General features: G+C 41.5%; 1 protein-coding gene across 2 annotated transcripts; it reads left to right on the forward strand.

Annotated features, from left to right (window-relative positions):
- Positions 1 to 1,488: 1,488 nt before the first annotated feature.
- LOC121671953 (cyclin-dependent kinase 5 activator 2-like) lies at positions 1,489 to 19,324 on the forward strand. Of its 2 annotated transcripts, none has more exons than XM_042044300.1 (3): positions 1,489 to 1,720; positions 5,471 to 5,545; positions 19,059 to 19,324. In XM_042044300.1, exons 1-3 carry the CDS (start codon positions 1,526 to 1,528, stop codon positions 19,098 to 19,100), a joined length of 312 nt encoding a protein of 103 aa, XP_041900234.1. In that variant the 5' UTR covers positions 1,489 to 1,525; the 3' UTR covers positions 19,101 to 19,324. The 2 variants fall into 2 exon arrangements, with proteins under 2 accessions (XP_041900234.1, XP_041900235.1); XM_042044301.1 differs by lacking the exon at positions 19,059 to 19,324 and adding an exon at positions 15,899 to 16,331.
- Positions 19,325 to 22,260: the final 2,936 nt, after the last annotated feature.

Genomic DNA, 22,260 nt, shown 5'->3' on the forward strand with positions numbered 1-22,260 from the left:
AGTCGGTTTATTGTAAAGGGCGTGGGTATTGGGGCACTGCTCAGAGCTGCTAGACTCAGCTCTGAGCAGGCCCAAGAGAGTAAGCAGGTGAGAGAGAGAGAGAGGGTGTAAGAGCAAGAGTGGAAGTAAGAGTAGAAGTGGAAGAGAGGAATAGAGAAGGAGTAAGGAAAGAATGTCTGAAGTCCTGGTTACAATACAATAAATCATCTTCTGTACTGAATATTCTAATTGTCACTAACCAATCTAATACAAGATACAAATCCTATAGCATTTACATACAGCCTATAAGAGTTCTTATATTACCATAGAGTGTTACATCTTAACTTCTAAAAACTACTCTTTGGACCCCTTCTGCTGAGCTAGTAGGGTCTGCTCTGACCCTTGGACCTGTTTGCAAGCAGAGGGTATTGTTTCATCAAGAGGGGATTACTTCAGTGGCCATACCATTGTTTTCTAGTTGTTCAGTAACTAAGACCTGGTATTTCAAAAGTGGCTTTCATTTCGATGTTGCCTGTAGTTTTCATATTCCCAAAATCTTTTGTCAGGCAATCATATTTCCAAGGTTTTCCTGTTCCATCTTCCCCAACAACAAGCAGCTACTTTTTTGGGAGCAACTAGTTGAGTGCTGACCAATAGACCATTTTTGCTAGATTTTACTAGGATTCCTAATACCTGTAGCTGTTAGCAACACTACCAGTTTGCAGGAATGGAATAATGAGTTTGAATAGCCAATGACCAGCAGATCAGATGTTGTGACAGTTTGTAGTAACCTTTGTACAGCAGGGTCAGGAAAGAAAAACAAAAAGACTGGGACTGAACACCCAGAATTATTTTGTGCAAAATTATCAACTTAAGTACCTGTCATGGGAGAATACAGACTCTTGTCTACATGTCTGCCACACCTAATGAGGAAATAATGGCATATTTCAAGTATTCACCTGACCCACCTGAGCTCCGAGTCCACTTCATATTACATTCAGGTTCAAACATCCTTATATAGGTAAATAAGAAGCAGTTGTGCATTAAGAAACTACCTACATCTAGATCATGTGAAGAAATGAATACTTAGGCTTTTCTGCAAATAATAAACCTAATTCCACATCCTCATTGTTAGTATTTTCTTTCACTTTAATGGATTTTTTAGTTAGGCTCACTTTTAATGATAAATATGTATTGAGCAATTGGGAGGGCTAGACAGCGAGATCCCTCAACATGAGAACATTGCACAAGCACAGAGTACAGCACGTGACAGGTGTTAGCAATCCATGGACAGATAGATAAACACTTTTTGAGTAGCTTTACGAGTTTATGTTTCAGTTTGCCTTGCAAACAATTAGAATTTTACTACAGGAGACTGCACGAAAAAGATTAGATTACAAGATTAGATTAGATTAGATTAGATTAGTTACTGGACCTGCTGCTCATCGATGCAGATGAGCTCTTTAAAAGAGGTGAAGCTTTACACGCAGCCTGGCCTGTATCCCGGGACCGGCCGCTGAGCCAGAGAGACGGGATTCTGTCCCGGATGTATTGGGCTGGGCTCCGGGAGCGGGGGCAGGGGCAGGGCAGTGCTGTTCCGGAGCCCGCGCCCCTGGCCGGCGCTCCGCGCTGCTCCGGCTGTGCCCGGGGTGAGCGGCATCCTCCGGGCCCGGGCTCCGGTCGCCCCTGGCCGCCTCCGCCGTGCGCCCCGCGGCTCTCCGGCCTCGCACCGCCCGGCCTGGTAAGTCCCGCTGGGTGCTGGGGGTTTCTGACCTGAGCCCGCTCGGGCTCCTCCGGCTGCACCTCGCCGGTTTCCGCGAGAAAGGCGCTGGAAGGGTTGGGACTACCAAGTTTTAGGAAACAGTCTTGTCCTAGCTGGCAGGGTTTCAGACCTACAAACCTCTCATAGAAAAAGGGATGGCAGGGCTCAAACCGCCCCTGTGTTCTGGTTTAGCATTTTCCCTAGGCAGTGTTCTCCAGGGGCTTTACAAAGATCACCGTCCGTTTAAACCGCGCTCCCTATTGTCCTGAACACCGTTGCGTTCACACCGAATTGTTAGGCTTTCGCGGCGTCTTCTTTCACTGGCATGAACATAACCTCACTGGCAGCTGCAGTTTCATGTGAAATATTTAGGAAGCCGTTTGCACTATGGTGTGATGGCCTTTTGTTTGGGAGAAAAAAATAAGGGCACACTTTTCTCCCATGCTCTTAAGTGCTTGACGGAGAAATGGACTCCAATTATAATACTCAAGTACAGCCACACGCTGTGATTATGATACCACATACACTTACAAACAACGTGACCTCCAATCTTTATGCTGCCATTGCTTTAGAAAACAAAGTTCTCTTCATACCATAAGCCCCTGAAAGGTATACTTTGGGGAATTAGCATCCTGTGTTCTACAAACAACATTGCTCACCAACTGTTGGTGAATAACATTAACTTTTTCTCCCCTTAGAATGATAGAATGGAAAAGGTCTTTAAGCTTGAGTCCAGCCATAAACCTAATACTGCCAAGTCCTCCACTGAAACATGCCCCAAATCGCCACACCTATGGGTCTTGGAAATACCTCCAGAGACAGCAACTCAACCACTGACTTCCCTGGGGAGCCTGTTCCAGGGCTTGACAACCCTTTCAGTGAGGAAATTTTTCCTAATATCCAGTCTAAACCTCCCTGGTGTAACTTGATGCTGTTTCCTGTCATCCTATAATTTCTTACTTGGAAAAAGAGCCTTACACCTGCCTTGCTCAATAGCTTCAGAGAGTGATAAGATCTTCCCCTGAGCCTCCTTTTCTCCAGGCTCAGCAACCCCAGCTCCCTCACACGCTCATCAGACTTGCTCTCAAGACCTTCAAACAGTTTCTCTGCTCTTCTTCAGACATCCTTCCTCAGGTTTAACATAAAGATTCAAGGCTATTAGTTCTTATGTTTAAACTGTGAAAATCAAGAAATCAGAGCATGCCGTATCTTGATTTTTCTATATTCTATAACCCGGCTATATTAATTTTACTCTCTCTTCCCCTTTGACAGATTACCTGTTCTTTACATCTCATGTCCACAGGTCTGAGTTGGTCAGAGCTACCTCTTTTGAAGCTGCAGACCACACACCATCAACCAGTATAAATAGATAATATATTTTTAAGCAGCAGACCAGGGTGTTAATAATTTACTAAGGTGTCAGTAAAACACCGAAGCTCCTTTTGACATAGAAAACTTTTCTGCACTGCAAGAATTCCTGCTCTGTCTGAGGCTTTTGCATTCCATGGCTGATTCTAAACTCTCCTTGTCTTGCTGAAACTTGATAACAATGAAGTTTATTGATCACAGCGCTTCATTCTGTATTCTGAAGTGATGCAAGCATGAGATAATCACTTTCCTCCCATCTTTTACACCCTTTTTCATTTGGATTTTTCAGTTTTTATAACCTCTTTCTAGGTAATAAGGGAACCTATGCATGTGATTGCTTTCATTCAAATAAATTTTTTATTTTTAGTGTCTTCTACTTACTTGGAAAGTGACTATAGAATAAGCTTTTAAAAACAATCTAAAAGTTTGAACTGTTAAATTGCAACTGAACTTTAAGATTTAGTATATATAGATTAACTCAAAGGACTAACCTAAACCTGCCAGAATTTATAGATTTTGTATTGCAAAACAAATATGTCCAGTGGCTGACAAACAAATGGGTATTATCTAAAAAACCTGAAACATTTAGTGCCTTGAAGTAATCTTAAGTGGTAAGTAGTGGCAAAAGCATGAAAGACCAAACAGAGGTATCCATATTGTGAAAAATCAAATTAATGGAATGAGATACCAGGCTAGGAACTGTAAGAGGTAATTATATATTATGCATTCATTCACACACATGATGTGGAGAGGGAGTAATTTAATTTTAGTATAATAGAAGATAATTCCATGTGCTGCTTTGCAGTAGGCTTTTTTACAACTTACAGATATTTACTTCTTACATGATACTGTACCTTTGGTTCCTGAATGGTAACATTGAATCCTGGTTTTCCCAACAGGTTTGACTTTGTTGCTGAACTCTTTAAAAAAATACTGTAAACAGGATGAATAGTCTAAAAGAATATTTTAATTTCTTTTTCTAAAAAGTAAAACTTCATAGACTAATTTGATGTATATTTTTAGAATGAGTCTATATTGTGAGGCAAATGTGTTTCTTTTCCATGCTGTTAACATTTAAAGAGGATGTTATGTGTGGTACTTTTTGTGTTATAAAATAGTAAAAAATTTGATAAAGCGTGAAATTTAGCTGTCCCTGATCAAATGAAAATGTGATACATGTAGATGTAACGTTATGTAGTTTAAACAGTTTGAAAGTGCAGTTACCTTTGTCACTTAGCTATGCAAGGGAAGGAAACCAATCTTATGTGCAAACAGTGTTTGTTGAGACTGGAGAGGAAGACTAACAGAATTTTAGAATAACTAAATTTTAAGTGATGGGAATTTATTTTATTTCTATGTTCTAATGTCAAGCGTCTAGCTAAAAACATGTAAAGTAAATTTGATTAACTTTGGTGCCTTCGCATGAAAGAAAAAAATATACCTGAGGTATAGCCAAATTGCTCAGATTATAGACAGGTAACTGGTTTATAAGGTTGGACAGATTTCTCAGCTGAAAGTTAGTCGTATTTAGATAGTATAAAGTGCAACTTGCCACCTCGTGCCTTATTATAGTCATCATGGTAAAGTGGAGAAAATCCCAGGCTTAGTGATAGTGAAAACTGTTATCTTCCATCTTCTGATTGGTATATTGCTCTTGGATCATGTAAAGATTTTTGCCTGGTTCTCACCTGAGGCCATGTTTAGTGCACGTGGATATCAAAGATCCCAATAGCAAATTCCTGTACATCTGCACCCCATTGGTGCATGTGCAGATGCATTTCAAGTGCATTTGCATTTCGAGGCCCAACTGATTATTTTACTCTTCCCATTCCCCTCACCTTTTCCCTGCCCTTTCTCTTTCACACTCCCCTTTCTTTATCCCTTTGCCTTTAGCCTTCCCCTACCTTCCCCAATGGATCTTTTAGCTCCTGGCAAGGCAGTGGAACAGCTATTGTATTGTTATTGCTATCTTGTTTTTGTTTGTCTCTGATGGGGTTTATTTTGTTGTTGTTGGGTTTTTTGTTTGTTTGTTTTGGGTTTTTTTTGATTGTTGGTTTGGATTTTTTTTGGTTGTTGGTTTGAGTTTTTCTGTAACTGAGAGTTACCTCAGCATGCATCATGATGCAGTAGAAGAGCATTTGCAATATTTGGAAGCAGTTACTCTAATATAGTGGAGGTGTTTGTGGTTGGCAGTGAGGAATGTTTCCTGGGAGCATTTAGTGTTTATAAAATTACATAAAGAAGGGTGGTATAAGCTGAAAGATATGTCAAGTGGCATATCTTAGAGTGACATGGATGTTAGTGTTTTGCATTGTCTTGACAAAGTGCCATTTATGCAATCTTTTTTTGCATTGAAATCAGGATGGAGGAAGTCTCAATATGCATCACCAAACCCAAGCTCCAAAGACAAGTGCCAACAGCTGTCGAAGCATAAAGGTATGTTGAATGTAAGTGCAGTCAGGGAAGTGATAGCAGATGTGTGTGCCCATAAAAAAGAACTTGAGACAACAAAAAGTGTTTTGATGGATGTTGGTGATAATTTTATGATCATGATAAGTAATCAAGAGCTTCAGGTAGCATTTGGTAAATTCTGCATTTTGTACGGGTTTTCGTTCTCCTATGAGAGACAAACAAAATAAATATGAGTAAACATTCACATTTTTCAAGAGTAACTTGGTACCTGTGTGTAAGTGGGGCAACACACCATCCTTGCTTCTGCCTTTTTTCCTCAGCTTTAGAACTGAGTACATTCAATAGGCTGCTTCTCACTTTCAAAAGAGAAAATACTGATTTTCACACTTCACTTATAGCCATTGGGTTTTATTATTTAGGGAACTTTGCATTTGGCTTAACAAACAGGTATGACTTAATGAAGCAGAATAATACAACAGTGTTACTTACATACAGGTTTTTGAGAAAGGCTTGGATTGGGTGATATTTTGGTAAATGAAGATTGCTAATCAACAATATTTTATATGCATACCAAATTTGGAATACAAGAACAGATGCACTTACAGATGTTTGTTGGAGAAAAGCATGTGCTTTTTTCTCCCTAAAGTTTGTCCATAAAGTGTGCTAGCAAAATAATGCCAGAAAAAGGCTTGAAAGGAGAAGAAATTGCTGTTAGTATCGAAAAACATTGCTATTAAAGAAAAAATTTTAAAGAACCAATTTGTTGATTGGTCAGGCGGTTTGAATTGCCTTGTAGTGCAACTCTATTGCTATATCCCCATAATTCACAAAACATTATTAGTGTTCAGTGCTTATAACTTGTTGTCAGATAAATAGTGAATTCAAGCCTGATTCAGTGTATATTTTTACTATACAATATTTGCCATGAGGAAAATTCAGGCTCTTCTTTTATGCATAAGCAAATTTCTATTAAATAAAATTGGAAAGAATATCTGTAGTGCTCTCTTGTGGGGTCACAGGGAAGTTCAGCAGCTTTGACTTTCATCTGGTACACAATGGGGAAGACAACATGTAGCAAGTTTAACAAATCTGTCTGTCATGCCTGTTGAGAAACATTCTAAGTATAGCAATACTCAGTTCAGTGGTTATACTCTGTGAGCCCTCTGTTTAAAATCAGTTCATCGTGGGGGACAAGTTAAAGTTCAGTAGATCAAGAGAGAATTGGAACATTTTGAACTTTTTTTTGAGTTCAACAGCATCTTGGTATGAAGACTGAACTTACCACCTTATTTTTCTTATTTGTCTTTGGGCTTTAATCAGCAGGTGAACCAAGTTTACTTCCTACTGCTTTGTCACATAGAAACTTCTTGGGGCAGTAAGTGATTCTTTAAATTGTATTTGATAGAGTGTTTTTCTGCTTTTTGGTGCTAGCAGGTAGAAACAAGTAGACATCCTTGTAGAAGGGAGACTAAGTGGATTGAAAAAGTCAGGCAATCAAAATCTAATTTTCTCTCTCAAACATTATTTCAGTTTTGTGCATTTTCAGGGTTCAAAGTATGTGCTGAAATAGCTGTAAAAAAACTTAAGGTTTAACTCTAGAAAACAGATCAAACTATTTCTTTTGCCTCAAAGGACCTCTCCTTTGGAAAATATTGTCTCAACATCAAGCCTGGTTTTAAGGTTCAAAAATAACTTTGTTGCTAGCAAATACACAGAATTACAATTAACTCTGAGATAAATGCAGACTCTAAGATGCAGCTGATGAGGAGATGGATCCAAAATGTTTGAAGTACCTGAAGCACTGTGCTTAGAGAAAGGCTAAATCTACGTAGCAACACTAACAAGTGTTTCCCAGACTAGTACTCGTATATGTCTACAAAGGTTTTTACTGAAATTTGAGGCTGGCATAATCTTGTATGATTGTCTCCAATCAGTACACTCCAATTGTGTGTGGAATTCTTTGGCATGCATGCCAATGAAAATAAGTACAATGTGCCAAAAGGAATTGGGAGGTCTGTGATTGTCTCATTTTTCCTCCTGCTTCCAGATGAGTGAGCTGGTGGGAAAGTGAGTTAAGGAAATTCTTATCTTTTCCCATGTACTCTTTGTGAGGCAGGCACCACTCTCAGGATTGCTGTTTGCTCCTCTTTAAGGAAGAGAGATCCTGAAGCGTAGCAACTGCTTAGAGGTGATTGCTTCCTGAACAGGTGTCCTTTATGCTCTATGTTTCCACATGAATAGCACCATCTTTGTATTTTACACCAGAAATGATGAATATAGAAACAGATTCTGGCATACTCTGTGTGCTGTAAAATATTCTGGGGGACACAACCCTGGGTCACTCTGCTTCCCGTGGTCTAGTTTTCTGACTTTAAAACAGGATATGTAAAGCTTATCGGATCATTACAGTGCCAGACCAAGCTCACTCTTCTGTGAAACATCTGTAAGGCTGGGCTGGAGAATTCATTACTTCCAGCCTGATCTAGAAGTGATGAATTCATTACTGGCTGAACAGCAGATCTTGGAGGGTCATGATCAGTGGCACAGGGACTAGTTGGAGGCCTGTCATTAGTGGTGTCCCCCAGGGTTCTGTAATGGGACCAGTGTTGTTTAACTTATTCATCAATGACTTGGATGAAGGGGCAGATGCCTCCTCAACAATTTCACTGATGAGCCCTTCAGAGGGACCTCAACATGTTGGAGAGATGGGCAGAGAAGAATCTTCTGAATTTCAACAAGAATGAGTGCAGGGTGCTGCACCTGGGGAGGAATAAGCCCGACCACCAGTACAGGCTGGGTGCTGACCTGCTGAAAAGCAGCTCTGTGGAGAAGGACCTGGGGGTCCTGGTGGACAAAAAACTAACCATGAGCCATCAGTGTGTCCTTGTGTCCAAGAAGGCCAATGGTGTCCTGGGGTACATTAGGAAGAACATTGCCAGCAGGTCAAGGAGGTGATCCTGCCCCTCTACCCCAGCACTGCTGAGGCCATATGGAGTGCTGTGTCCGGTTCTGTGCTCCTCAGGACAAGAGAGACATGGAGCTCCTGGAGGAGTTCCAGTGGAGAGTTACAAAGTTGATTAAGGATCTAGAGAATCTCACTTATGAGGCTAGGCTGAAGGACCTAGGCCTGTTCAGCCTTAAGAAGAAGCAGTTGAGAGGAGACCTCATCAATGTCTGTCAGTATCAAAGTGAGGAGTGCCAGAAGATGGAGCTAGGCTCTTGTCAGTGGTACCAACTAATAGGACAAGATGCAATGGGCAGAAACTGATGCACAAGAAATTCCACCTGAATGTGAGGAAGAATTTTACTATGCAGGTGACCTGCTGAGACACTTAGCCACCCCTAAGTCTATGGGACGAGGTGGGATTCATCCAAGGATACTGAAGGAGCTGCTGGAAAAGCTCACCAAGCCTGTTTCCACCATTTATAATCAGTCCTGGTTAACTAGGAGGTCCCAGACAACTGGAGGTTGGCCAATGTGATGCGTACCCACAAGAAGTGTCAGAAGGAGGATCCAGGGAACTACAGGCCTATCAGCCTGACCTTGGTGTCCAGGAAGGTTATGGAACAGATCATCTTGAGTGCAATCACAAGGCACATACAGGACAACCAAGGGCTCAGGCCCAGCCAGCATGAGTTTAGGAAAGGCAGGTCATTCCTGACCAACCTGATCTCCTTTTATGACCAGGTGACCTGCCTGCTGGATGAGGGGAAGGCTGTGGGTGTTGTCTGTTATAGTCTGCCTGAACTTCAGCAGGGCCTTTGACACTGTCTCCCACAGCATACTCCAGGAAAAGCTCTGAGCCCATGGCTTGGACAGGTGCACTCTTTGCTGAGTTAAGAACTGGGTGGATGGCCGGGCCAAGAGAGATATGGTGAGTGGTATTGCACCCAGTTTGTGACTGGTCGCTAGTGGGGTTCCCTGAGGCTCAGTGTTGGGCCAGTCCTTTTAAATATCTTTATTGATGATCTGGATGAGAGGATCAGGTGCACTCTCAGCAAGGTCTCAAATTACATCAAGTTGGGCAGGAGTGTATGATCTGCTGGAGGGTAGGAGAGCTCTACAGATGGATTTGGATGGGCTGGACTGATGGACTGAGGCCAATTTTATGAGGTTCAACAAGGCCAAATGCTGGGTTACAACAACCCCATGCAGCTCTACAGGCTGGGTGAAGAGCAATTGGAAAGCTGCCCAGTGGAAAAGGACCTTGGGGTGCTGGTTGGCAGCAGGCTGAGCATGAGCCAGTGTGTGTGCCCAGGTAGCCAAGAAGGTCAAGAGGGTGTGGCATGTATCAGAAATAGTGTGGCCAGCAGGACCAGGACCGGGATAGTCCTCCTGTACTTGGCACTGGTGAGGTTGCACCTCAAATCCTGTGTCCAGTTTTGGGCCCCTCACTCCAAGAAAGACATTGAGGTGCTGGAGCATCTCCAGAGAAAGGTAGTGGAGGTGGTGAAGGGTCTGGAGGGTAAATCATAGGGGGAGCATCTGATGGAGCTGAGGTTGTTTAGCCTGGAGAAAAGGAAGCTCCGGGGTACCTTATTGCTCTCTACAACTGCCTGAAAGGAGGCTGTAGCCAGGTGGGGGTCAGTTTCTTCTCCCAGGCAACCAGCAACAGGACAAGAGGATGTAGCTTCAAGCTGCACCATTGGAGGTTTGGGTTGGACATCAGGAGGAAGTTATTCCTTGAAAGAGTTGTTAAATATTGGAATGGGCTGCCCAGGGAGGTGGTGGAGTCACCATCCCTGGAAGTATTGAAGAAAAAACTGGACATGGCACTTCTATGGTCCTTTCCACCCTAAATGATTCCGTGATTCTGTGACTCATTGCTCTCACTTGGATGCAAAGAGCATTAGGAGATGCCACAAATGTGCAACATTACAAACAAACTTTAAACTCTCTGGATAAAATATTATGTTATTTGGATTTACCTAAGATTAATTTCCCAGTACAATGAAGCAATGAAGTAATTGGAAACAGGTGTTAACAAATCACATGTATATCAAGTGAGAGGAAAAATAATGGATACGTTAATACATAAATTATATTAGGAAAGTTGTGGGGAACTATTCAAAGTGTATATTGTTTGTCATGCAGAACAAAGCCATATACAGGTGTTACCTTTAAAAGCAGAATCTCATGGAAGTGAACTTTTTAAACTTGACGTGTCATTGGACCTCTTTTGCTGACAGTGTAAGTGGGAATACGACTTTTTAGTAAGTTGGTGGTGAGACTTGGTGTCTATAAACATTTATTAACAGCCTGAGCCTAGATCCTATGCTTTTGGACAAAATAAAAGACATGGATGATGAACTACTTTAAAACTTTCAGAGTTTTTTCCCTTGCAAATGTTTTCAGCATTTGTTTTTGGGCTTGCCACCAGCTCTAAGCCTGGGAATCTTGTGAGTCTGCACAACCCATCTATTCATTCTCTCTTTGATCCTTGGAACATGAAATGGAACAAGTTTTTCTGGCCAAATTAGTTCAAGGTAATCAGCCAGTGTATCAGGTTATTCAGTGTCTGTCCCACTGCCTAGATGAGAAGACAGTTTATTCTGCAGGTTTCCAAAAAAACCGCAGAGACAGCAAAACATAGCATTCAGGGAAGAGCTGTGATTCTTTGTGTCCTTTGCTTTGCCTTATTAACATTTCCAGGAATAAACTCTTTCAGTCCTTCACCTGTCCTCTGTCGCTCAATGTCACTGGTTTAGTGTTCTTTTGCATCTAATTCATACATGATCCAAAAAGAAGCAGGATGTGAAAGTGCACATTCTCATGTAAGCTCAAAACAGGAGAGAAGATTGTGGTCAAAATAATGCATTATTGAGACTCTTGTCCTGAACTCTTTGAGGAGTTACTGACTGCTATGCTCAGCTTCCCTTTGTTGCAGAAGACTGATCTCTGAAATGTGCCATGAATATGAGGATAAGACTGGGGAGCACCAGTAAATATAGCTGACTGGGACAGAAGCAGCACCCCAGACCATCTTGTAACTTGGAAATGGAGCACTGTGCACTGCCTGGGGAAGTCACTATGTCTACTGAATAAGGAAAAGCATTTTTTCCTGAGCTTGAAATCCACACCCACTCAAATATTCCTGTACCAGTTAAAATACAGAGCTGTACATCAGGAAAGATGAGCTCTCTCTCTGTCAGTTCTCTTTCTGTAAGGGAGCCACATCCTGTTGTGCAGGTAGGCCAAATCAACCAACTTAAATAAGTGTTAGGGAAAAAGATTAGTTAACAAATACAGAGATGTAATTGAGGGATGAGTGGTTATTGAAAAAAAAAAAGAGACAAAGTAAAATACTGCAGATCTAGATTTTGGCTCTAGTTAGTGTATAAGAGACTACTGTTGGAATTTAAATGTTCAGAAATGTGACATTTTTGTGAGACCTAACTAGATACCTTATTTTTGCACAGCTTCTAGGTTTTTCAGAGCAGCTGCTTATGCTTAGTCAGCATAAACAGTAGGAGCAAGGCTTCATTAGGGATTAAGGTTCTGTCTAGCTATTCAGTTTTCATTGTTTCTTTCTACGGATGGACACAGTATGAAGTGCCATTATTTCTTCTTTGGTAGTTCAGCTTACTGCGAAAGTGGTTTTCTTGTACACAGTTGTCTTTGACAAGATTTCCACAAAGAATGCAGACATTCTATGGCCTGGTTTTCTACAGGCACTGCTTTTATCATGTATTTTAGATAATCTGTCTCTTGGCTGGAGAAACGTGGCAGGATTCCTCAGCTGTGGTGGGACTTGTATGTTGTCAGTGCAATCTGAAGTATTTATTGCCTTACTCTGAGATACTGACTTCAGAACTACAGAGCTGCAGGCAGATTTCATTCTCTTCTGAAAACTGGGTTAACTTTGTCTCCCTGTGTATCAAAAAGAGACTTGTCCTGATGATGGAATGTAACTGTTTTTACAGAACATTCTTCTCATCCTTATTCAGTAGCTTATTTTAATTTACAAATATCTTGGTATCCTCATGGCCTGCTTGGAGTGGCCAACGTTATCTACAATTATGCTACATGGAGCTGTCACTCTCTAGTGTCAGTATGTATTCCAACAGGGCCATCCAGACCGTAACAGGATCTAGAAACCATTGAATTAGCCTGGTAAGAAAGAAGGATGCTGGGGCACTTTGAGAAAGATAGATTTTAAAGGGCACAAAGACTTCTGCATGTTTATTCTGGAAGGCTGTTGCATCATGATGAGTGACATTGTGAAAACAACCAGTAAAATTCCCAGTAGATGGTCAGGCCAAATGAAGAGGCAGTACATGAAAACAACGAAAATCAAAGCCTGGGGTCAGCAGTTTAAGTCTCCTAAGCAGTAAACTCCCTGTCCTCGACTTCCCACTAGTTAATGTATGGCTGGATCAATGTCAGAGCAACAGACTCTTTCAGAGACTCTTCACTGATGTATACAACCAGTATGTGAGGAGATTTATTTAAGCGTAGAATACTTACAGAATCAGAAATGTTTGAAATACACAAGTAATTGTTGTTGACATGAATAGCATGAATTAATTGGAGTCTTGTTGTTAATATACAAAGTGAAATTCCTGCATTTACACCTTTTTTTCCTTTTTTTTTAAGGAAGAAAGAGTATTCTCTCCTGAGCATAGGTAGGTCATAGTCTAATGCATAAACTAGCTCTAAAGCAGCATGCAGGAATAGGTGAATATGTACCTATGTAACAGAATCCTAGAATCCCAGAATGACTGACTGGGTAAGGTTGAAAGGGACCACTGGAAGTCATCTAGTCCAACCTTCCTGCCCAAGCAGAGCACAATACTCAGGACTGTGTCCAGATGGCTGTATAATTGGTAGGTGAAAAGATAAATAAGATCTTGGAGATATCAATGAAATTATTAGTTTGCACTCTTTATTTTACATTTTGCATTTTATTAAAATACTTATTTTTGAAACCCAGGAGTGGCTTTTTAGAGAGGCTTGTGAACACTGGGTACTGCAAATATTCAGTATAGCTTTTCAAATCACAGTACGGGAGTGTCTGACATTGAAAAAACCCGAACATGATATATCCAGAGGAGAATTGCTGCATGCTTTGTTGATGAACAATTTTTTAACATCCCTTGTATTACTAATTGCATTATATGGCATCCCTATGTTATTAAATACATGTAGGACTGGGTGAAAGTTATTTCAAGCAAAGTAAAGTACTTATTAAGGTGTCAGTAACAGTGGTGATTACAGAAAACTAGTATTAACAGTAGTAATGATAGTGATAATAAGGTGCATCTTAAGAGACATCTGTAGTTCTTAATATGACATTTTTTCATTATGTTAACTAGTATTTAAATTCAGCTAAGGAGTGCATGAAGAAATTGTAATTATTATTTTTTTAACTTGTAAGAGGAGATATTCTGAGGTACTTTGAAATAATAACTATTAATTATGTCTTAGAATGAATGGATTTATGTAAAACCTAAATTTACTTCCATAAATGGGCATTAATTTTAGTAGGAATTATTTTAGCATCATGGAATTTACCTGAATTTTATGGGATGAGATGGCATACTGAACAGACCAAGATTCAGGTGAACCAAGTTGCTTTCTTGATTTTATTCTGAGTTACAATTAGACAGGGGAACTTCTTTCTGTTGCATCTTAGCAAATGAAAGAGAGTGTGGTATTCACAGTAATGAATGTACTGTAACTGCATTTCGTCATCCCTACCAGAATGCAATTCCTCATTCCATTCACAGTGAGCTAGTGTTGATTGATAAGGAGGGTGCTTTTAGACCTGACTGAGACATAGCAATTCAGATAAATTAAAACTGCTCAGAGTTGTCAAAACATTTATGTGAACTCTGGCTACATTGAACCTTATGTACTTCACTGTGATGCAATATTTTTAATCTCAAGAGATTTGGTGTAACTAGTGACTCCTAGTCTAACACAAATAGAAGTATCCCACATTTAGCTGGCAGATTTACTCTAGTTTTGAGTCTACCTTGAAGTGTTCATAGGACCTTCTGCAGAGGTCAGTGGACCTGTCATAATTTGTTTGCCAAGAGGGTGAGGAAAACCTGGAAGAGGGTTCCTAGAGAGGTGGCCGATGCTCCAAGTCGGTAAGGTTTAAAAAGCAGTTGGACAATGCCCTTAAGGACATGCTTGACTTTTGGTCAGTCCTGAGTTCGTCAAGAGTTGGACCCAATGATCACTGTAGGTCCATTCCAGAAACAGTATATTCTATTCTATTCTATTCTACTCTAAGGAGAAGTAGAAATAGATATTTATTTCATTTGCAAGTTGACATTGTCTTTTGGTCAGTCCCTCTAATGCATGGCTGCTGCAGCTTTATTTTTAAAGAAGCTTTAGAGCTCTCCAAAAGTCAGCTGTAGCTCACTTTCCATAAAGACAAAGTATGAAAGTTCTGATTCAGCAAATCCCATTGCTTCTAAGCATATAGATTTCAAGTTTCATTAGAACACAGTTTGGGTGAATTGAATTTTAGGCTCAAGTGGGGACAACTTCTTATACAGACTTAAAAGGTCTTCTATGCCATGCATTATTTTGCAGCTGGAGTCAGATACTCTTAACCTTCACAGACACATTTTAAAAGTGCAGCCATCATGTTAATGTGGTTCTGAGGAGGTATATTTTAATTTGACAAGTTGAATAAGCTAATATATTTTGTAGTTACTGGCTTGTTTTCAATGACATTCTTTAACAAAATAGGGATTGATGCCTCCTGAGGGAGGCAGTTTACTGTCTGACAAAGTCCACATCAGAAGAATTCTGTTGATCTTTCCTCCCCATCTAAAAGAGATAGCATGAGGTTTGTAACCAGATTGTATAATCAAGTAGATGAGGAAGTCCATAGACTGTTGCTGTTGCCCAATAAAGGCCTTTGGCAGCTGGGGAATCTTGGAGAAGCATGAAAATCTGAGGAAGATTGTGACCAGTTCATCATTACCTTTTAGGAATTGTATTAAACAAACTACAGTTTTAAACTTCTTTTTCTCTGTTTAAAAAGCTGAATTTATCTGACATTACGTATATCGCTGTTCATTGTATAGTGCTGCTCAGAGACAATATGTGTGCAGTGCTATTAATATTAATGTGAGCAATTTATGAGCGTGCAAAACAAATTAGTCATCAGGTCAATCAATGTGTCAAGCTGGACCAATTCAGCTGTAATATAAGGAGGTAGAATTTCTTAAGAGAGAAATATATGAAGTAGTAATATGAAGTATATTAACTTACTTCAACAAACCATCTAATTCTATGCACTATATTTGTGAAGAGTGTATGTTTGATTTGATCAATGGGGAAACAATTTTTTTGTATTTTTATGCAGATAAAACTGTAATTTGTAAATGAGCAAAAGAAATATTTTGGCTCTTTAGATCAAGGAGGACTTTCACTGGAAGAAGTGAGAAAGTGGCAAGAAGATTTCCAGGTTTTGATTGACAAGGCAAGGTGATGTTCTCTTTCCTTCTACACCCACCCAAATCCAGACTAAAAAACTCAGCACAACAGAGCACTATTTAAAAAACTAGATGCACAAAAATATGGTTTTGGGTTTTTTTCATCTTCCTCCCCTAACATCAATATTACAAGAAAGGAGTGCAACCAATGCCAGATGATTGTTCTTTAAATATGGAAGAAAAAGATCAAATCTTTAACAAACACCTGAGCAACATAATTAATACCCAAATAACATAATCATTCTGACAGAGAGGAGGAAGTCTGAGCTGACAAAACCAGTCAATTTGTATGAACGACTGTGGTACTTAATTGCTCTTTTTTTTTTTTTTTAGTAATAAGTTTAATTGCTTTTTTTTTTCAGTGAAAACTGTTATTTTACTTCATTCTCATGTGAAATAATTGCTATGATTGATCCAGTTTTCATGTTATACTATGTAAAATTTATGGGTTTTTTTTCAATCATTAGCATTACTTTACCTGTGCAACTATACCTGCCATAATAAAGTAACTTCTTTAGCTCTTCGTAGATGAAGCTGATGTAAAATTGCATCTACACAGATCAGATTCTAAGACCACAAATGTCATGAACTTTTCAAATTTTTCATGACAGCTTGGCAAAGCAGGAATTTTCCGTAGAAAGTAGCAGAGTTCTGAGCTTCATGATAAACACACTTAGGAAGCAGATTAACAATATTACTAATTTACTTGCATATGGAAGCCTTCTTTGGTCTCAGGGCTATTGCCTTTGTTCTCAGAGTTCTGTTATGCTTATGCAGTCTGTGTTCCCTGATGTGTTGTTTATCAACTTTGGTGGCTGGGCTGAGGTTATGATTTTGTTCTACTTTGTATTACTAGCTTGTGATGTGGTAGAATTGCTGTTCATGAGCCTAATCCTGTCTGCCTGCTTGGCACTGCATCATCTCTTGAACCTCGGGAGCCATCTGGTGGGAACTATTACCAATCACACCTATATTCTCCCACATCTTCTCTCGGCTAATTACAGTGGCATTTGGGAATTTTGAAAAATTTCAATACACTTGGGATGTTGAAACCAGGATGGTCCTATTGCTAGGAGCTATGAATGTGGTTCGGCTCTTGTTTAGAGGTTGGGTGAACCTGTTTCTGGCCAGGTTGTGTGATGGAGTGCAACGGCTGCGCCTTACTTTCTGAAGCAGCCAGAGCATTCTCAGCTGAATCTGCTTGTGAAGCAGCTCTTGGCTGGACATTTGAAATTTGCTCCACTGACTACATTAGCCTGGTGCCCAGCTGCTTCGTTCTTCGCCTTCTGTGCTCTGGACAGAACTGAAGCCCAGCGATGGCTTTGAGCTTTGCCGCTCTTCAGTGCGAACACTGTATGCAGCCACAGTGTGCTGTGCACGGATTTTCCTCAGCTTGATGGATGAGCATTTTCTTGCTGTTTCACAGAGTCTAAACTGTCCGTGTAGCTCTCGCTCAGCGAAATGCGTCAGGCGAGAAACACTTGCTGGATTAGCCTTTCGCTGGCCAAGACTTTCAACACAGCACCACAATTCGGGCAAGGAGGAGGAGAAAGGAAGAACATCTTTTTGTCCTGGCACGTTCTTCTGTGTGACACGCCTATCCGTGTCTTCGCTCCCTGCAAGGCTGTAATGTGCGCGGTGGTACTTGGAAGTGAGAAGGCAGGTGCAGAGAGCTCTCACCGCGATCTGCCGGCGCTGTGCAGGCTGTAAAGGAAAGAGGGCTGCCACTGGACTGTGGTGCAAATACAGGTTTGTTCGCTTCGAGGGTAAGCTCTGGGTGAGCTTGTTGACCTAAACCTGTTCTCTGTGCCAGACATAGCTGAGAATCTTTCCCTTTACATTTGGACGACAAGAAAGACCCAATGTGCTGGTGTATGTCGCTGCGAGGGAAAGTGCATAGCCCAGCTATGTTTCGGCAGAAGCAGTTGGCTGGAGCATTTTGCTGCCGGCACAGTGCTCTGTGCGACAAGTGGACGATGGTTTGACTCCGGCAGAATAAAAGCGCGACATGGTACGAAGAGCATAAGAATGAAGGCAGAGCACTGAACTGGTGTGCGCATCGCACAGGCTGCAAGAGGAAGCGTGGCTGTCACTCGCTTGTTTGCGGATTCATGTTAAGCAGTTGAAAACAGAAAGTTCAACTTGCAGCTACTTGTGCTGCTGCCTATTTCTCTTCCAGCTTTCCCTGGAAAGAATTGTGCCAAAGTGTATGCTTTGAGATGCAGAGATGACAGTGGTAGATGCAGCAGAGAATAGAAATACAGGGTGCAGCGGACAGTTTCTGGTGCTTTATGTGAGGCAAAGGGAAAGTGCTGCCCAGCAGTGGCTTTTACTTCTGGAGCCTTTTTCTTTGGTAGCAGCTGCTGCAAGTGGGCAACGGAGCTGCGAGAGCGCATAATGTGACGTCACGTCTATGTGAGAAGGAAGCTCCCCGAGGCGCAGTGTGTTGTGCTCAGTTTCAAGGCTGCTTAGAGAAGGGGTACTTGAAGAACTCCTTCTTTCTGCACGCGTCCTTCTGGGTGTGCTCAAGCTGCATGGACTCTGCAGCATTGAAGGTTTAAGAACTTATTTCTGGCCTGACAAGAGAAATATTCTGTGCCTCACCTTGGAAAACACTCCAAACAGCTATCAGCTCGCCAACTTGGGCCCTGCCTTCCCCCTCTGTGATAATTCGTTCACCTGAGGAAGTGTGGAGGGCTACAGCCTTATATTTCCACACCTTTCCTTCTCGCTTGGCAGAAGTATCTGTAAACCAAGGATTTGCTGACTGGGGGTAAAAGGAGGGGCTACTTTCATGCGTGAGGCAGGTTTGTCTTGACTGCTACCCAAGTTTTTAGTTTCTTGGATTGCCAGATTTTTTACAGCTCCTTCAGTTATTGAGAAGACGTTGCAATTATGTTCAATCTGAGCATACCACTTTCTTACTGAGGCCCTCTGGTTCACCCCGTCAGGTGGGGGTGTCCCAGTAGAGACTGCCTTAATAACTTTGAAAGGGCCTCTCAAAATAATTGGTTGTTGTTGTGCAATCTTCTCCACTTTTATGAGAGCTAAGCTAACCACAAACAATCCTTTCTTCCAGGTAGCGTACCTTTTTTCAGCATCTTTGAAGCCATGGGAGTAAAAACCAACAGGCCTCGTCGGACCCTCAGGGCCCCGCTGCCATATGCGTACTGACAACCCTGAGGAGGCAAATCCCCATTCCACCCGAAAAGGATCTGTAGGATGAATAGGGCCCAGGGCTTGGTGAGCTGTTGCTTCAAAAATCAACAATTGCAGTGCTTCTTCTTGAGAAGCAGTCCATTCCCATTTTATCCCTTTTCTCAGCAAGTTATAAAGAGGTCTGGCAATTATGGAAAAATCCGGAATGTGTTTTCTCCAGAACACTAATAATCCTAAAGCATGTTGGCAATCTTTTTCGGATTCAGGCATTTTTATCTGATCTAAAGAGGTTAGGGTATCAGGTGGGATACATGTCATACCTCCTTTGCACCAAATTCCCCAAAATTTCACTTCATGTGAAGGGTTTTGGACTTTTTCTGAGGGAATTTGCAAATCACGGCTTTCTAAGTGAGAGATTATTTTCTGTTGGGTATCTCTCACTTCTTCTATTTCATCTCCTCCCACAAGGATATCATCAATGTATTGATAAACAGCCACATTGTCAGCTTTGGGTATTTTTTCTAACTCTTGGGCGAACTTGTGATGAGCCAGGGTAGGAGAATGTTTGTACCCTTGGGGAAGCCTAGTGAAAGTGTATTGCTGTCCTTCCCATGTGAAAGCAAAAGGGTCCATATCTGCTGGCTGTAAAGATATCATAAAAAACATGTCTTTGACATCTATAGTTGTCATGATTGAATGAGCCTTTTCTTGAATCAATGTGATTAATTCTGCTAGATTTGGGACTGCTGCTGTAAGAGGGTCTGTGTTGGCATTTAGCCTGCGAAAATCTATTGTCAGCCTCCACTTCCCATTAGGCTTTCGTACTGGCCACACCAGAGAATTGAAAGGAGAATGAATATTAGCTATTACTCCTTGTTCTTGCAGCTCCTGTATCACTGGTTTGACACCCTCTTTGGCACTCAGGGGGAGAGGGTATTGTTTCACATTAGTTACTTTGCTGAATGGTAGAGAGGGTGCAGAATGGAGCAGTCTGATGTTAAAACGTGGAGTGCCAAAAGACCACAGAAGACCCTCTGAGTCCTCCCACTGCCTCCCAATGAGGGCATCCATCCCTAATAAATTGGTTGGAATATCTCCAATCACCATATTAATTGAGAGTTGATTTTCCTCTGCAGGCAAAATGAGCTTGACTAAGGCCACATTCATAGATTCTGTCGTTCCCAAGGCATTTAAAACACTATATCGGTTCTTTGTTGGAACAATTCCACACCTCTGGGCATCTTTCTTTGTCAGCACAGAAATTTGTGCCCCAGTGTCAATCAGAAAAGTTACAGGTGCCCGTTTAGGACCTGTAATAGCTGTGATCATTATATCTCCTGTTTTATTTTTAGTGAGCAATCTCAGGTATACCCATGCTCCATCTCTTCGCCCACTGACAAGGAGCAGAGGGTCTAGTTTCCCTGGTTTGAGGGAGAGGTTGCTTTGGCTCACTGAATGGACTTTGAGGGAGAGGTTGCTTTGACTCACTGCCCAGATTTGGGGGGGAGGGGGGGGGAAGGGTGCACTGGGTTGAATTGACGAATTCAATGGGTTTTCGGCAGTGCCAGTTAGACACTACCTTACTCAATTTATCAAGGGGTAAGCCATCCATCACATCCCTGGGGACCCCCTTTTTGATACCTAATAACCACCAATGCTGACGGTTAGGGATCTGTTTTACGTTCTCTGGCTTTTCACGATGAGAAGCCTTAATGTACCTGACACCTTTTGTTTTTTCTGATTTTTCCTCTGGGATTTTTATAGGTCCATATTTTCTACTGTAATTAATCAGATCTTCTGCAACCTCACTCCATGTCCAAACTTTGCGATCACCAGCAGGTGAATTCGATTGTGAACCTGGCGGCTGAGAGGGGGTTGAATATGGAGTAAACCCAGGATCAGTAGATCCAGTTTGGTCGCTCAGGTTTCCAAGGAATCTATCCAGCCTTTCTACAGGACCTACAGCTGCTATGGTTTTTTGAAGGACAATTGCTGTAGGTTTGAGTGATTCTGGAAGGCCTCGAATTAAAGGGGTCATCAGTTCAGGTTTAACAGGTAATTGCATCGGGGATTCATAGGATTCAATTTCCTTTCATGGATCATTTGTAGACAGGCGGCTTTGTGGACACTTTCTAGAAGTTGATCGGGGGTACCAGCTTGTAGTGGTTTGGTCCAAAATACTCATTACTGCTTATCTTCTGTGAGATAAGAATTAGGACAAAAGCAAAGCAGGCACCAACTTTGAAAGAATATAAAGAAGTTTATTAACAGACCTAAAAGAGGGGAAAAAAATTATTACCACACCTTCAGAACTCTCCTCCTCCCCCCACCTTCCTCCCTTCTCCCACTGACAATGGAAAAAGACAACCCTTAAGATGTTCAGTTTGTTTACCACTTCCATAATAACCTTGTTCAGTCCATTTAGAAAGAGAAGTCTCTTCTTGCTTGTGCTATGAAAACATTATCACAACGAGACAGCCGCCCACTTCCAAATATCGTTCAGTCCATTTAGGAAGAGGAGTCTCTCTGCTTGCATGCGAGTCCCTTCCCCTGACTTGCAGCTTTTCCCGCAACTGCTTTCGAGGGTCCACTCTTGAAGTTTTTGGGGTACAATTTTAAGGTTGAGCCATTCAGAAACAAAAACAGAGGCCCTTCTCCTTCCCTGGGAGCAAAGGGTCTTCCTCATCTTCATCTTTAGAACTATCTCTGGGAGCATCTCTAGGGACTGAGGTTTTCTCCTTTCCCATTTGGAGCAAAAGTCCTCATCTGGTTCATCTCTCCCTGTCCAAACTTCTCATGAAATTACAGCTGCATCAGTATCTGCCTATCTCAGCACAGGTGCTTTTGCTTACGAGTTGAACACTCCACCTCCCATATCTTCATGAAATTACAACGGGATGCTCTGATATATCATAGCTTCACAACAGACTTTCAGCTTTAAGCATCTCCTCTTTCTCTTCCCTCAGGTTTTCAGCTCTTCACAGCACTAAAAGGGTTAATCTCACCTCGGCCTTGCAGCTTTGTGGCTTATCACTGTTGGTCACCTGACCTCTGCCGGACATTGGTGATGCTTTTTGCTGAAATCTTGGCCGCAGTGGAGAAGGGCGGGGGAGAGCCGAGCC

This window comes from Corvus kubaryi, unplaced genomic scaffold (genome assembly GCF_017639235.1).
Source record: "Corvus kubaryi isolate FWS band 111438036 unplaced genomic scaffold, C.kubaryi_AGA036_p1.0 37398, whole genome shotgun sequence".
NCBI classification, from domain to species: Eukaryota; Metazoa; Chordata; class Aves; order Passeriformes; family Corvidae; genus Corvus; species Corvus kubaryi.